We start from the raw sequence: 15,524 nt of genomic DNA, 5'->3' as shown, positions 1-15,524 counted from the left end.
ATAAAGAGTAATGCATGCTGAACACGAATCCAGTGTAGTTTTTTCATTATCGTTGATGTCTAATATTTCATGGGCGATCAAACCTGAAACTTGTGTTTGGAGCGTAAGCACCAATCCGTCTGTAAGCACCCGGGGCTAATCCGCCTGTCTCGTCACTGTGGCGCGCCGGGCGGCCCGGGCGCACGACTTCAGCTCACGGCTATTTCAGGTTAGGTTTCCCTCGAGCGTGATTCTGTCTTCCCTTGCACGTGCATCAGTTTGTATAGGAGGAAAATGGTACGCACGTATCGTCGCAAGACGGGTGTTTTGGCCGACCAAAAAGATGGCGGACCGTTGTTTTCAAGGTCATAATGGATAACTTGATACCCTACAACTTTTGTATAAAACATTTCTTCCGAAAACGTCATCTTTCCGAGATGATTCAGTATCCCGACCTTTTTGTTATACCCTGTGCAAATGTCCGGATCATCCGATAGATGGCGTTCAATGAGATCCGTTTCTCGTATTTAATATATGACAAACGATAGTATAAGAACGGTATATAAATCAAGTGCACGGTACAACTTATATCATCAGTTGTATCGCACGCTAATAATAAAGTAGCACACAATTTCGAATTAAATCGATATATTTATGGTTTTATAACATTTTACTTCTCTCCATAATTTTTAATTATATCTGAGCAGATCTGGATACATTCAATAAATAATTATATCTTGGCATATCAAATTATATCTGGTCAGATCTGGTTATATCTGTTCAGATCTGGCCAGAAACGGACCATTTGCAGATCAAATTATAACTGGCCAGATTTTATGAACCAGATCTGGTCATATCTCGGCAGATCTCATTCTTTTTTCCCGGGATCCCTTATGGAAAATCGACATTTTTGCTGTGAATATAATAAATAAAAACAGTGAGATATTTCTAAAACTTTTTTTCCTATCTAAAAAAAGGCATATTAAATCGATCGCATCTTCTCGAAAGGTCTAAGTTTCAAAACTTTTTGCTAAAATGTTCTTATTTTTTAATTGTTTAAACAATACTAGTAGGTAAGCTAGGCCGGTTCTACTCCGGGGATCTGAGGGAGGTGAGGGGCGGGGGAGGGGAAACCGCGAGGGGGGGCGGAGGGAAAGGGCGGGGAAAAACCGCGGTGGAGGGGGAGGGGGGAACCGCGTTTTTCGGGCGCCGCGGGGGAAGGGGAGGGGGAAACCGCGTTTTTCGGGCGTCGCGGGGGAGGGGGAGGGGGAAACCGCGTTTTTGGGCGTCGCGGGGGAGGGGGAAAGGGAACCGCGTTTTTCGGTCGTCGCGGGGGAGGGGGTGAGGGGACCCGCGTTTGCGTTTTCCGGCGCCGCGTTTTCAGGCGCCGCGGGGCGAGGGGACCCACGTTTTCGCCGCGCCGCGGAGTCCGCGTGCAACGGCCGCGCTGGTCCGCGTGACGTCACACGACACGCTCGCGTTATCTCTCCCTCGTAGATGTTTTCCCCGTCCCCCGGTTGCGCGCGACTTCTCGTTCGCGCGGTCTCTCTCGCTCCCGTTCGCGTTCTCGCTCACGATTGCGTTTAAATAAATTTATATTATACATAGAAAATTTGCTTACCACCGCAGGATTTGAATTAGAAATCCCTAACTCTTGAGTCAGTCACCTTCAGAATTCAGGCCATTGTCTCTTAATTTACACAATAATATGTATACACTAAAATACTGCAGGCTATTTACACAGGCTATTTACACAGTTAAAATTTACACAAAAACACACATAGGACACAGATTACACGGTGAAATAAGATATAATGGGTCTCCACAAGATGAACAAAAGAGACCATCTATGAGGATATACGGACATGTGTCATGTCTGCGAACAGCGTATAACATCGAGAACAATCCGTGTATTCTGACAATGCATGACGCACAAAACTTCATATGTCCTGGAGTAAAATAAGAGTATATGCAACACATCTTTGTCAGAGGGTGTAACATATTCACTTCTGCTTGATTCAACACTCTGAAAATTTCGTCCGGAATATCCTCATCAGCCATTTCACTATCATAACACGAATCGTCTGACAATATTGCTTCATCATCAACTTCCATTCCTTCCTCGTCATTCACTTCCATTTCTTCAACGTTTGCTTCAACTTCCATTTCATGTCCATCAAACTGCAATTCTTCGAAATCCATTTTACAGAACGTTGTATGCCTCAAAAGGCGCAATATACGGTACTACTGTTAAAATCACACAGTGCAGACAGTACAAACAGTCGCGACACTTGAAATTTTTCGACAAGACAAACACGTCCGAACACTATCAAGCACGCCAACCGACTCTTACTTCCAGTCCTCGACTACTGAGCATATCTTCAAATTCATCCTTTTACATCTCACTATTGTCACATCAATGTACCAAACTGCATCGGTTCGATGGATGGCAGGCACATTGAGTTTAAAGTTCCTCTCAGTCAAGGATCATTGTATCACAATTATAAGGGTACAGATAGCATCGTTTTATTAGCATTAGTTAATGCGTCTTATCAATTTATATACGTCAATGTTGGTGTTAATGGGAGGGTAAGTGATGGAAGAGTTTTTCGTGAAAGTGATTTAGCGAAATACATAAATGATCCACAAAATCCATTAAATGTGCCAAAAGATAAACCTTTATCTATTATGAATCAATCTGTTCCTTTTGTTATTCTAGCTGACGCGGCTTTTCCATTGCAAAATCACATATTGAAACCATATCCGTCACAAAATTTGTCTCATGATGAGCGAATATTTAACTATAGACTAAGTAGAGGTAGATGAGTGGTTGAAAATGCTTTTGGCATATTGGCTAATAGATTTCGCGTTCTTTTAACAAAGATATATTTACCAGTTGAATCAGTTCAAAATATTACACTTGCTTGCTGCGCTTTACATAATTATATTAGTAAAAAAAATGAAGCTTATTTACACGGAACTGTAGACATTGAAGATTTAGAGAATTTAACTATAATACCTGCTACATGGAGGAATAATAATACACAGTTGCGTAATTTGGAAATTGTAAACGACCTAATAGAAATGCAATTCATATTCGTGATATTTTTAAAGAATATTTTAATACTGTTGGAAAAGTTGAATGGCAAGAAGCTATGATTTAACTTTGTGAAGTACATATTATTTATGTTGAGATCGGAGTTCTTCACTTTAAATAAAAATGCCAATTCAAATGTTTCATAGCACTGTACTTTCTAATATATACGAGCGTTTTTTATATATGCTTTTTTATAATTTTTGTATATGACCGAGTTATGTCTTAAGATATTACTATAATATTATACAGGTAAGAATAACATAAAAATTGAAATTATAAAAATAAAATTGTAAATTTATGTATTATTGGAGATAGTTTTGATGTAGCGTATAATAGAATAACTAATAGAAACTCTGTTTTAACTATTTAATATAACAATTAAATTAAATAAAAAATATATAATTTTATATATTTTTATAATTTTGTGCATTAGAATTTAAGTAATTAATAATATATAAAATAATTGTATTCGTTCATGTTCATTTCTTATATTTAAAACATTGTTAATATTAAATATATAATAAATACATTGTATTTTGTATTAATAATAAGACATAATAAATAAATAGTTATATCGTAAGTAGTTTTTATTACTGATAAGAATAGTCTATGACAATAGATTTTACAAATGTAACAAGTGTTAAATTTTAAATTAATAATAAAATATTCTTAAATATATAATAAACAATCTATTTTACTTAGATAAATAAAAATATATATTGCTTATATGATATGTTCTCATATATTATCTTTGGGAAATTATATAATAGAAAGAAACTATTTGTCGTGCCGCGCCTTGAATGGGAGCTCAGGGTCGGCACCGAGTTCGTTCGGATCCGCAGGAAGGCGAAAGAAACACTCTCTGACCAGATTGGTTGTAACAGTGGCGTTTAATAAACGGCTAGTTCTGATTACACTTGGTTCACTTTTTACACAACCCTGACTTGCGGGTTAAAGATACGATACACAGAATAACGCGCTACGTGCTCTCGGTGGTAACTGCCCGCCGCTTATCGGAAGGGCGGGCCTTTTAACGAGCGGTGTCGCTTCCTCGTTGCTGACTCGGCTGTCAGCGCTTTTGCTTCCGGGCTCAGGTCAGTTGCCCGGCGACCTGGTGAAGCCCGGAATGCCACTTAAGATATCTTTGACAATAGCCGGAACTCTTGCGCTGACCGCCCAGTGTCGCAATGAGGCCGACTCGGCTTCCGCATTACAACATATTTAACTTTAATGAATAAAAAATAAACATTATAGAGTAGACATTAAAGATTTAGTAAAGCAAATTTAAGACAACATTTGCACTAAAAAAGAAAAAGCAGAGCTTTTAAACTTGTCAGAAGTTAAACTGTCTTGGTAACTGTCACTGATAGATAATAGAATAGCAGAGAGATATACTGACAGCTATTACTGCTAGCTACTACAACTTCTGAATGATTCCACATGACAAAAGAGTAATACACAATTACGCAATTTGAAAATTGCAAACACGAGATCATAAAAATGCAATTTGTAACATTTTTAAAAAACATTTTAAGACATAAAAAACAAAATGTGTTTAATCACTATCAGCATTATCTACTAATGTAATGATGTTTCTTTGTAACCCTTTTAATTTTTTGAAACTTTTAAAAAACATTTCAAGACAAGAAACAAAATGTGTTTAATCACTATCAGCATTATCTACTAATGCAATGATGTTTCTTTGTAACCCTTTTAATTTTTTGAAATTTTTAATCTTACGTAATTCATTCTCTAAGTATAGAATCCAATGCTTTAAGCCATCTTCCGTTTCTTCATTTTTAGTTACCGATTCCATTGCAGTTGTAGCCATTGACCAAAAGTTTTCTTTAGTTTCAAGAGAAGATCTTATCGTTTCAGATCTTTTTCTTTTAGATAATGGTGTTATGCTGCATGTTGAAGTGCTAATCACTGAAGGTGACGACTTTATGTTGTATGTTAAAGTGCTAATAACTGAAGGTGATGACTTTATGTTGTGTGTTGAAGTGCTAACCACTGAAAGTGGCAACAGAATATTTTGATGGATATTTTTTATATAAAACAGATACAAATATTAATTATAAATAAATCTAAGTTTATACTTCTTACAAATGTACATATATACATAAAATATACATACATATATTATAGTATATTGTGCACCAAGGGGCGAAAGTAGCGTTTTTCAGACGAGTGTGAAGTTTGCCGCCCGAGCCGAAAGCGATATTTTTCACAATACCTTTACGGAAAGTTCGACTTCCATGCCTAGAGAGAGGCAAGAGTGGTCAATTTCAAGCCAGGGCTTACTTTCCTCCCTAGAGGGCGGAAAGTGGTTACTTTCCGCCCTAGGGAAGAAAGTGCTCACTTTCCACCCGTCAAACAGGGAAAAAAGCGGATACTTTCCGCCTGCTATGCCGCCCTGGCGTGAAATTGGCCGCTTTCGGCCCTCTCTACAAGCATGGAAAGTCGAACTTTCCGTGGAGGTGTTGTAAAAAAATATTTAATTATAAAATATTAAAGAAATCTAATATTTTTACCTTTATCACAATCTTTATTTTCTAAAACATTATAAATATCCATAAGTTGTAGATTTTCAGTATCATCTTCATTTATTAATGCATTCATTGTTAAAGATTGAGACTGATCCTTGGAAAACTATAAATTACCATTATTTTAATTGCTATTTATCTAATCATATTTTTATAACTTTCAAGTACTTTATTTCTACTCGCCTTTTCTGCTATAAAAGATTTTTCTTTTCTTTGTGAAATATAAGGATCGAGAAATTTCATATCCTCATATAACCACCAGGTAGGTTTATAAATCTTATCGGCTGATGCACCGCTCGCTTTTGATTGTTTAATCTTATTGATATGATCTAAATATTGCGTTCTTAGGTTATTGATCTTCTTTTTTGCGACTTCTATTGTTAATGATTGTTTTGTGATCTCTCTATACTGATCACATATTGTTTGTAAAGCTTTTTCTCGTTTTATACGGTTATGGTAATCCACAAATTTTACAACATATAAACACGGATGTTGTTGATATAATAACAACAAAGTTCTGATATTGTCTTTATCCATACTTTCCTGAAAATTAATAATTATATTTGTAAATGAACTCAACTATAACTGAGGCTTATTGTTGGAATATACTCTCCGCAGGGATCGAGATGGTGGTGGTGATAGGTAACAAACGACTCTTCTATTTCTGTTATTATAACTCTTTATTCTCGACACAGTATAAGACACGTGTGCACACGATGAGCTCAGACTTTCGTCTGTCGCTTCGTACGGCGTGCGCGCCCGCGTTGCTGCGCCATGTAGTGCCCTCTGGAAGGGCGCGAGTGCTCCACTCGCACAAATTATCTTTCCAACACTCCCTCCCTTTGTGCGGGTAGTGGGCTCGGGTCCTCTAAGTCTCTTTCTTATCTGAAAAATGGCAAAATATTAGTTCCGAGTATGATTTCGCTTTTAATTGCTCTTAAACTCTAAATTCGCTATATTATCTCTAAGATATGCGAATGCTTCCAAAGGTAACGGTTTAGTCATGATGTCAGCTAAGTTTTCTCTAGTTTCTATCCATCTAACTTCTACTCTCCCTTGATCTACACTACACATTGTTTGACAAAATCTCCATGAGTATCTGCCATGTGCTTTCGGTTTCCAGTATCTTCTCTTTCTTTTAAGTTTTTTTTTAGTTCATCATCAAACATCTTAAGTTTGTGACTTCCATCTTTCTTAATGCAGTTTCTTGCAGTTCTATTATCACACCATATTATTGACGGAAAGAATGTTTCTCCAACAACATGTCTGAGTAACTTGTCCAGTGAAATCACTTTTTGACATGCCTCACTCATTGCTAAGTATTCAGCTTGACATGTAGAGAATGTGACATAAGTCTGTTTATGACTCCTCCATGCTATCACATCTCCAAATAGCTTGATAAATATATTCTCCAGTAGATGTAGAATCAGTACAATCCTTGAAACTTGCATATGTCAATGCTTCTAGTTCGTTTGTTCTCCCTCTAAAATCAGTCCTCTATTTACCGTTCCTTTCAGATATCTAAATACTCTTTTCACATCTTGCCAATCTTCTTCTGTAGGCTCTAATTGTTTTCTTGCCAAGTAGTTTACTGCAAAGGCTATATCAGGTCTAGTAGCGTTTGCTAGATACATCAAACTTCCAATAGTTTCTCTATAAGGCACTCTTTTGATTTCTTCTTTTTGGATCACATCTTCATTGTTCAATTCTTCTAATCTGCTCTTTTTATTTTTATTGCTTACCTTTCTAGTGACCATAGGAGTACTTTGTAGGTTTACATAGGTTTACATTCCTCCATATAAAACTTTTTCAGCATACTTTCTGTATATCGTGCTTGATGGATACTCATATATTTGTCTTTTTTATTTTTCTCTATTGTAATTCCTAAAAAGCTCTTTGGTTCTCCAAGATCCTTAGTTTCAAATGTTTCATCTAATTTGCCTTTGATTTTCTCTAATTTCTCTAAGTCATTATTTGCGACCAGCATGTTATCCACATAAAGCAGTACTACTACCATTTTTCCTTCTTTCCTCCATGTGAACAGGCATGGCTCATGTAGGTCATTCTCTAATCCAAGTTTCTTAGCCTCTTCTGAAAATCTCTTATTGGTAACAATAAGAGATCTTTTTGGACTTATTTTCAATCCATACAAAGCTTTATTTAATTTACACACCTTGGTCTTCTTGGTGTTTTCATCCACTTCCACTCCCTCTGGAATTTCCATATATATTTCTTCTTCTAGAACTCCATTTAAAAACGCAGTTTTAACATCTAGCTGGCAAGCGTATAAGTTATACTTATTTATTATTGCCAATATAGATCTAACCAGTGACAGTCTTGAAACAGGTGCATATGTCTCTTTTAGATCATACACGTTTCTATCTTTACAACCTCTGATCACAAGTTTTGCTTTGAATCTGGTTGATCCATTTGTCTCTAATTTTCTTTTAAATACCCATTTTGAATCTATTATGTTGGGTCGTTTTCCATCTAATTTCTCTAATGGTCTATCGACAAGTTCCCACACTTGATTAGCATACATAGATTCAAGTTCCTCTTTGACTGCAATTTTCCAATTCTCTCTTTCGTTACTTGACATAGCTTCTTCATAAGTGACAGGCTCTCTATTCAACGATGCCACAAGACATTAATGTAATTCATCTTCATACTCTATTCTTTGACACTTATTTGTTTCTACAAAACTATAATTAGCGAAGCTAATATCCTCTATCGGTTTTTGCACTTGTTTGTCTCTAATATTCTCTGATAATTTACATTTCCTCTTAGTTTTACTTCTAGTCATTGGAGCGTTACTCCCTCTTTGCACACTCTTTCGTTTTTGTTCATCTAACTGTATTGCTTGTTTTCTTGGTCTACCTCTTTTCCTTTTTTCTAGTATTTCTTGTTTTAACTCTTCTTTTTCTTCATCTTCTACAAATTCTTTCATCCAATCATTTCTTTTTCATTTTCGGTTTGACCGTTTTTATATACATCTTTATATGTTGTCTTTTCATTGAATCGGACATGTCGAGACTCTATAAACTTTCTCGTACTTGGATGCCATAGTATATACCCAGTATTAGTGTATCCAACTAATATTCCTCTAATTGCTCTTTTATCAAATTTTTATGTGGGCTTCGGTATTTTTGCATACCCAATGCATCCGAATCTCTTAAGCTGTTCTAAGTGACAGGTTGTCTCTGGTGAAAACTTCTTCAATGGAATTTACTCTATAGTTTTGTGTCAAGATCTGTTGTACGCATGCACAGCAGCGTCAACTGCTAACTCCCATATACTTTTTGGTAATCCTGAGTCGAACATAAATATTCTTATTTTCTCTTGTAGTGTTTGATTGAACCTTTTAGCTACTCCGTTATGCTCTGGAGTATACGGTGGCGCAAATATGTTTTCTATCTTTTCTCTTTCCAGTACTTCTCTAAACGCACCTCCCGTGAACTCCTTGCCTTGATCTGATTTTACGTAGCACAGTTTTTTTTCTTTTCCTAGTAAATTTTTGGCATGTATGAGGTATTTCTCTAAAGCCTCTCCAGATTCGTCTTTCGTCTTTAATGAGTATGCTTTCGCCAATCTAGAATGATTATCTATAAACACAATAATAAATCTCTTTTGTCCTGGATATGAAGTGGGTTTTATCGGGCCCATAATATCCGTGTGTATGACTTGAAGTGGTCTTTGTGCTTTAGTTCTTGTTTCTCTAAATGGCAGTTTTTCCATTTTTGCCATTATACATACCTCACATTCTAATATAGAATCATTTAACTCTACTTTCTCTAATCTCTTATCTAATTTCTGTAATCTTTTTAGATGGCTTAGTGATACATGACCCAATCTAACATGCCATAACATCGCCTCATTTATTCTTCTTGTTTTCTCTGACTTCTCTATTATTGAACTTTCGCACATTTCTTCTATGTCCTCTAACGATTGTAGATCTTCTAATTTAACCGTTTGATTGAGTTCTGTACTTGTTTTATGCTGTACATTTTTATTCACACTTGTGAGTTCCTCCTCATTCTCCTTCCCAATCGCAGCTCCAACATTTTCATACTCTTTTAATTCTCCCTCCGAAATTGATAACTCATTGTTTTGAATGTTTGTCTGCGATTGTTCAGGGGACTCACAATGTGACACTATCTTTGCTCTACATCTATATACTGCACATTCTACTCTACTATTATTCTCTACACTGTTATTTTTAACCTCAAATTGTATTGTCTAATTAGATTTATTATAATTTCCTCTAAAAATTACTTTATTTCTTTGTTTATCATATACTTTAAGCAACTTATCATCTAAGTAAATGCTAAAACCAGCCTCTGCTAATTTTCTCAAAAACAATAGATTTTCTGATACATCTCCTGTTGCTATTACTTCTGTTAATTTAATCTCTTTCTCTTTTTTTTTCTCTCGTTCGCAACAAAAGATCTCCTTTACCGTCTATTACAATATTTGCAAATTCATTTTTATTTGCACATATGATAATCTGATTTTCACACCTTTCAAAGTTTGACAAAATCACGCTTTTATTAACAATATGATCGGTTGCTCCCGAATCTACTGTAAAATTAATTAATTCTTTTGAATTATCTCTACTCTTTATTAATCTAATCGTACCTGACTCTGATTTATCTTCTTTAGCTGTAGCGGTTATTGTTGCTTTCTTTGCTTTAGCCTTGCTGTCTGGTTTAACTATCTTTCCTCTATTATTTACTCTTTTAGTGCTTGTCTGTTCGGCTTTATTCGGCTTATTTTTATTTTTATTAAAAATTTTATTTTTATACCTTTTTCCTCTAAATCTTCTAGCCTGTGCTCCGGCGTTTGGACAGTCTTCTTCTTTGTGACCTCTAACTTCTTAGCAATAGTAACAGAACCAAGCTCCTGTTTCAATGAGCGGGCAGTCCTAACTTATTGCACCGGTAGCACTTTAAAAGTTTTCCGTCTGCTTCTAATTTCGCTCTCTGTGCTCTAGCCTCTGGTTTCTCTAATTGATCTTTCTCTATATTCTTTGTTTTTGCTTCTAACTGCGTAATAAATGATTTTATTTTATCAATATTCATTTCTGTAAGAAATGTCAGGGACCTCGCGGGAGCGAGGGGTAGGACGGTAATTTACCGGGATAGGACCTTGCTTAAGCGAAAGGTAGGACGGTAATTGCCGGGAAAGAGACTCGAGAGCCGGAATGTCAGGAAAAGGGCAGGAAAAAGGGATACCTCGTGAAATCAGCCTCGGAAATGTGATATTACAGATATTTATTGGTGAACAACTGTACAACAGTGACTTTTGCACGCGCGAAGATATATCGACTTGACTCGGTCGTGTCTTGCAGGAGACTGTTGCTCGATTCCCGCGTTAACTGAGCTCTCCCCGGACCGGGAGCGCTCGGGCCCCGCGTCGCGTGATTGTACGGACCAATCATATCGCTCAGCGAGAGCGCGCAGTAATATCAGGGCCAGATAGGAGGCCGCGCAACGCAAAACCGGGCGACCTACGCCGAATGGAAACCCGCAATGGCGTTTCTTACATTTCTTTTTGAGTTGTTTGTCTTCTGATCAAATCGGCATTCCTCAGTTCTGGTACATTAAAGCTACCGCCTGATAAAACGACGATTTGATTTTTTGCTCTTTGAGAGGCACTGCATCCTCACATGATTCATATTCTCTAACTATGAAGTCAAAGCGTTCGCAAAAATTATTTACTTTTTCATCTTTCTTCATTTTAATCTGATAGAGACGAGCTCTTACAGATGTATGAGTTACATTTATTTCATTCTTCTTATATCCTCTTAATTTCTTTAAAATCTTTGATGGATCTTTTTCATGCAAAATTCTCTTATGATAATTTTCATCTATATGATTAATTATGATATCTCTAACAAAACTTTTTCTTTTAACGATTTTTAATTCCGAAAGATTTTCTGGACCTTTTATACATGCATCTATTACATCTAGCAAATTGTTCATTAACTCTGATTTTAAATAATCCATCTGTTCGCGAAATCGCTGTTTTTTCCCGGCGATGGAAGCGGGATGAGAAGGACGCGCGTGGAAGGTGTTAACGAATTATTCACTTTATTTATGTGTAACTCAGACCACAGTCTGAGCCGTCTTTAATGCGTCAAAATTGATACAGTCTGACCTGAGAATCGATGAGCGGTGTATGAATGAGAAGTCTTTGTATGATCGTTGAAGGCGAGAGACAATTATATTAATTGCCCTCCTCGTGTGGTGAGTCGCCCGTGAGCCGGTGAGACACGTGGCGGTCGGCACTCGCGCACGTGTGAGCCTGAGTCGTCGTGTTGATACACCTAAGCTGGTCGAGCGGTCTCTTTACACGTTAATGCAGTATCTCGGCAGCTGTAATCACTGCGGTGGGTACTTCAATGTGTAGTCACAATCAAAATGCACAGAGCACACGTCGTGCGTCTGATCACTGCGCGGCCATTTTTACGACTCTGAATATCGCGAGCATGGTATAAATACAAGGGTATGCTCATCCCGTGGACACCCACTGCGCAGTCAAAGTGTGACGTCACACTCGGCTAGAATCTGATTGGACCCATTGGACCACAATTAAATATGGCCCTGGTGCTTGTCGTTTAGATCCGGAGAAACGTGATTGTGGACATTAAGTATGCAATGTCCTGTTCCGTGAAAGGTTGTGGCAATTATTATCGAAAAACAAAATTGCTTGACGGAAACAGCATAAAATATTTTTCGTTTCCGAAAGATTTTACGATCGCAGCTAAGTGGCTTGCAGCATGCGGAAAACAAAACGTTAACCTCAACGTTAACATTAAAAAAAGTAAGATTTTATATTTCTTGTAAATGTACAAATATAATGAAGTGAACTGCATATAATTTTGTGTTTAGGTATGATATGTTCCCAACACTTCGATGCATCATGCTTTGTACAGCCGTCGAAAGAAAAGTCCCTTTTCTATGCTCAAAAAAGACTGACAAAATTGAGACCAGATGCAATTCCTACGTTGCGTTTAATGTGTGACGCGCCGCAAATGGAAGCTGTTCGTTATAATAAAAGATCATTGCCATTAATTGATACGTCGGATATGTCAGAATTAATATGCAATGACACATCAACTTCGAAATTAACATGCAATGACACATCAACTTCGGAATCAACATGCAACGATACAGTGCTATTTGCCACATTTGGCGATGATATACCTGTGTCAAAAGAAATCCAGTCGATCCACAATACTATAACAGCGTTACCATCTACATCAAAGGATGTAACTGCTCTCTTGAAGAAACTGTGAGTTACAAACTAATATTTAGAAATTTTTCAGGTCATTATATGAAAGAATAATGTTGGTTTTTATTGTTTACTTTCAGTAATAGTGTTGAAGAGCAATTAGCAGCAACACAAAAGAAGTTGCTTATGTACAAAGAGAAAGAGAAGAAAGGCGACGAAAATGCGGAAACAAAAATATACCAGATACTTGGAAAAATATTTACTCCGGGGCAAATACGGATGTTACTAAACCCGTCTAAGAAACGTATATCATGGTCTCCAGAAGATATAGCAAGTGCTATATCGTTACGATCTATCAGTCCGAAGGCATATCGCTATTTAAGGAATGTTTTGCAGATACCGCTCCCTGGTCCATCAACGCTCAGAAGGTGGGCAAGTTCTATCAAAGCAGAAACAGGTGTTATATCGTGTGTGCTCGAGTGCATGAAACAGAAAGGGAAATGCTTAAAAGACTCTGAAAAACTGGTAGTAGTAACATTCGATGAGGTCTATTTATCTAATAAAATTGCTATAGATCGCAAATGTGAGCAAGTCGTTGGACCTCACAAGACGTGTCAATGTATCATGGTACGAAGCTTGTTTTCCAATTGGAAGCAGCCAGTGTATTACAACTTTGATGAACCTATGTCTAAGAGCACGCTTTTGCACGTTATTTCGGAAATGTATAATATAGGCTATACGGTTATTGCTGTGACGAGTGATATGGGTTCGGGTAATATGGGATTGTGGTCAGAAATGGGAATAGGAATTGCACCTAAAAAATGTTACTTTCAGCATCCTGTTTGTATTGAACTCAAAGTTTTCGTATTTGCAGATATGCCCCATCTCGTTAAGCTGGCGCGTAATCATTTCCTCGATAAGGACTTCAACGTTAACGGAGTAATTTTAAGTAAAAAAAGTTTAGAACGGTTGTTAGCTATTAATATTAAGGATTTGAAAGTGGCGTACAAAATATCTCAGTACCATTTAGACCTGCAAGGTACTGAGCGACAAAAAGTACTCCCAGCTGTGCAGCTACTGTCTGCTACTACCGCTGCTTCATTACGATGGTGTGGACAAAAAGGTTTTCTCGAAAATGTAGAGTGGGTGGAAACAGCACGTATGATCAAATTGTTGAATGACTGGTTTGATATATTCAACTCAAAATCGATGTACGGCAACCATTCAGGAAAAAATGCATATGGCAAGAACTTAGAGGAACAAAATGCAATACTTCACGAAATGACGTCTTTCATGTACGAACTAAGAGTAGGAAATCACAAAAGTTTAATGTTATTTCAGAAAGGGTTCATCGTGAGCAGTAATTCTTTGGAACAATTATTACCGTATTTAATTGAGAAGTATTCCACGGCTAATATTAAATATGTCATAACAAATCGGTTAAACCAAGATGTATTAGAAAATATCTTTTCTTTTATAAGATCGAATGGTGGTGGTGCGAATGATCAACCAACAGCCTTAGATTTTAAGTATAGAGTAAAACGCTATATATTAGGAAAATTTTCTACGACTATTTTCTGCAAAAATACAAATGTCACAGAAAGCGAACAAAATGTATCCTGTTTAATATCTCCGCTTAACGATGATAATTGTGAAGAGTATATTTTAAGTAATATGTTAGCGCCGTATACAAACGAAAACGAAACAACCGATCTTTATATCGAAGAAGAATTCTTAACAGAAAATGAAATTAATAATAATAAAGAAAATCGCGTTCCATGCTTTAATTCAGCAACATATATTCCTACTTTAGAAGAAGAACAAATACTAAAATCATTAGATGAAATGGAAATTGTCGACAATATTGAGGATCAAGGTTTATTATATATAGCTGGCTATGTAGCATATAGATTCAAAAGTAAACACGACACACTAGGTATTAAAACATGCGAGCTACCAATTGTCAATGATCTAGATTGGTTACAATTTATTTCCCGAGGGAAATGCATGTACCCATCGTCTGATCTTTTAAAAGCTGCACATATTATGAACACAGAATTCTCCAAGTATCACGGTTCAAAGCTTAGTAAAGACAAATTCATCTTCAAGAAACTTACGGATAAAATAGAAATTGCATTAAAACCTATCGAACTGCCAAGAGAGGTCTTGCTATGTCTTGTTAGGACAAGAACCTACATTAGGGTACGCGAAATTAATCGAACCATTGCTGTACAAAATAGATTTAAGAATAAGAAAAAGAAGTTAACCAAATTTACGAATAATAAATCTTTTTCATAGCATCTTTATATATGTTGTTATTATTATTGTTGTCATTTAATCCCTATAAAGTGATATGAGGAGGAAAGCTGTCAAACAAAGTAAAAAAAATATTAACATTTTTATATATTTGTTTTGTAAATTTTTCTATATTTATTAAGTTTATAATGTTTATTTATATTATATTTTATTACAGAGTATTTAAATTCATAAACTATTACTTTACAACAGATTTTTTCCCTGCAAACTTGAAATTAAAATAATATATCTGACGAGAATGCCGCTAACATAAGCTGTTTAGAAACAGCAGTTTTAAATTTAGCGCTTATCTGTGACGTCACACTTCGACAATTCTGATTGGTCGCGTGCGCAAGAGCATACCCTTGTATTTA

At 36.4% G+C, this 15,524-nt stretch overlaps 2 protein-coding genes across 7 annotated transcripts in view; both read left to right on the top strand.

Annotated features, from left to right (window-relative positions):
• Positions 1-15,524, top strand: part of 5-ht7 (5-hydroxytryptamine receptor 7) — a 561,506-nt gene that overhangs the window by 487,536 nt on the left and 58,446 nt on the right. The window lies entirely within an intron of this gene.
• LOC139810880 (uncharacterized) lies at positions 7,796-15,155 on the top strand. 2 transcript variants are annotated; one of them, XM_071774768.1, is made up of 4 exons: positions 7,796-12,444; positions 12,513-12,915; positions 12,996-13,283; positions 13,730-15,155. In XM_071774768.1, exons 1-4 carry the CDS (start codon positions 12,279-12,281, stop codon positions 13,746-13,748), a joined length of 876 nt encoding a protein of 291 aa, XP_071630869.1. In that variant the 5' UTR covers positions 7,796-12,278; the 3' UTR covers positions 13,749-15,155. The 2 variants fall into 2 exon arrangements, with proteins under 2 accessions (XP_071630869.1, XP_071630868.1); XM_071774767.1 differs by having other exon boundaries at positions 8,547-12,915.

This window comes from Temnothorax longispinosus, chromosome 4 (genome assembly GCF_030848805.1).
Source record: "Temnothorax longispinosus isolate EJ_2023e chromosome 4, Tlon_JGU_v1, whole genome shotgun sequence".
Lineage (NCBI taxonomy): Eukaryota > Metazoa > Arthropoda > Insecta > Hymenoptera > Formicidae > Temnothorax > Temnothorax longispinosus.
Note: the sequence above shows the minus strand (reverse complement) of the source record. Positions and strands in the feature narration are given on the sequence as shown.

What these genes read in the sequence shown, in the direction of transcription:
- LOC139810880 (XM_071774767.1), top strand. Translation starts at nt 13,241, where the DNA reads ATGTTTTGCAGATACCGCTCCCTGGTCCATCAACGCTCAGAAG. An exon ending in GGTCCATCAACGCTCAGAAG is followed by an intron (nt 13,284 to 13,729) that starts GTGGGCAAGTTC and finishes TCGTATTTGCAG; the next exon opens with ATATGCCCCATCTCGTTAAG.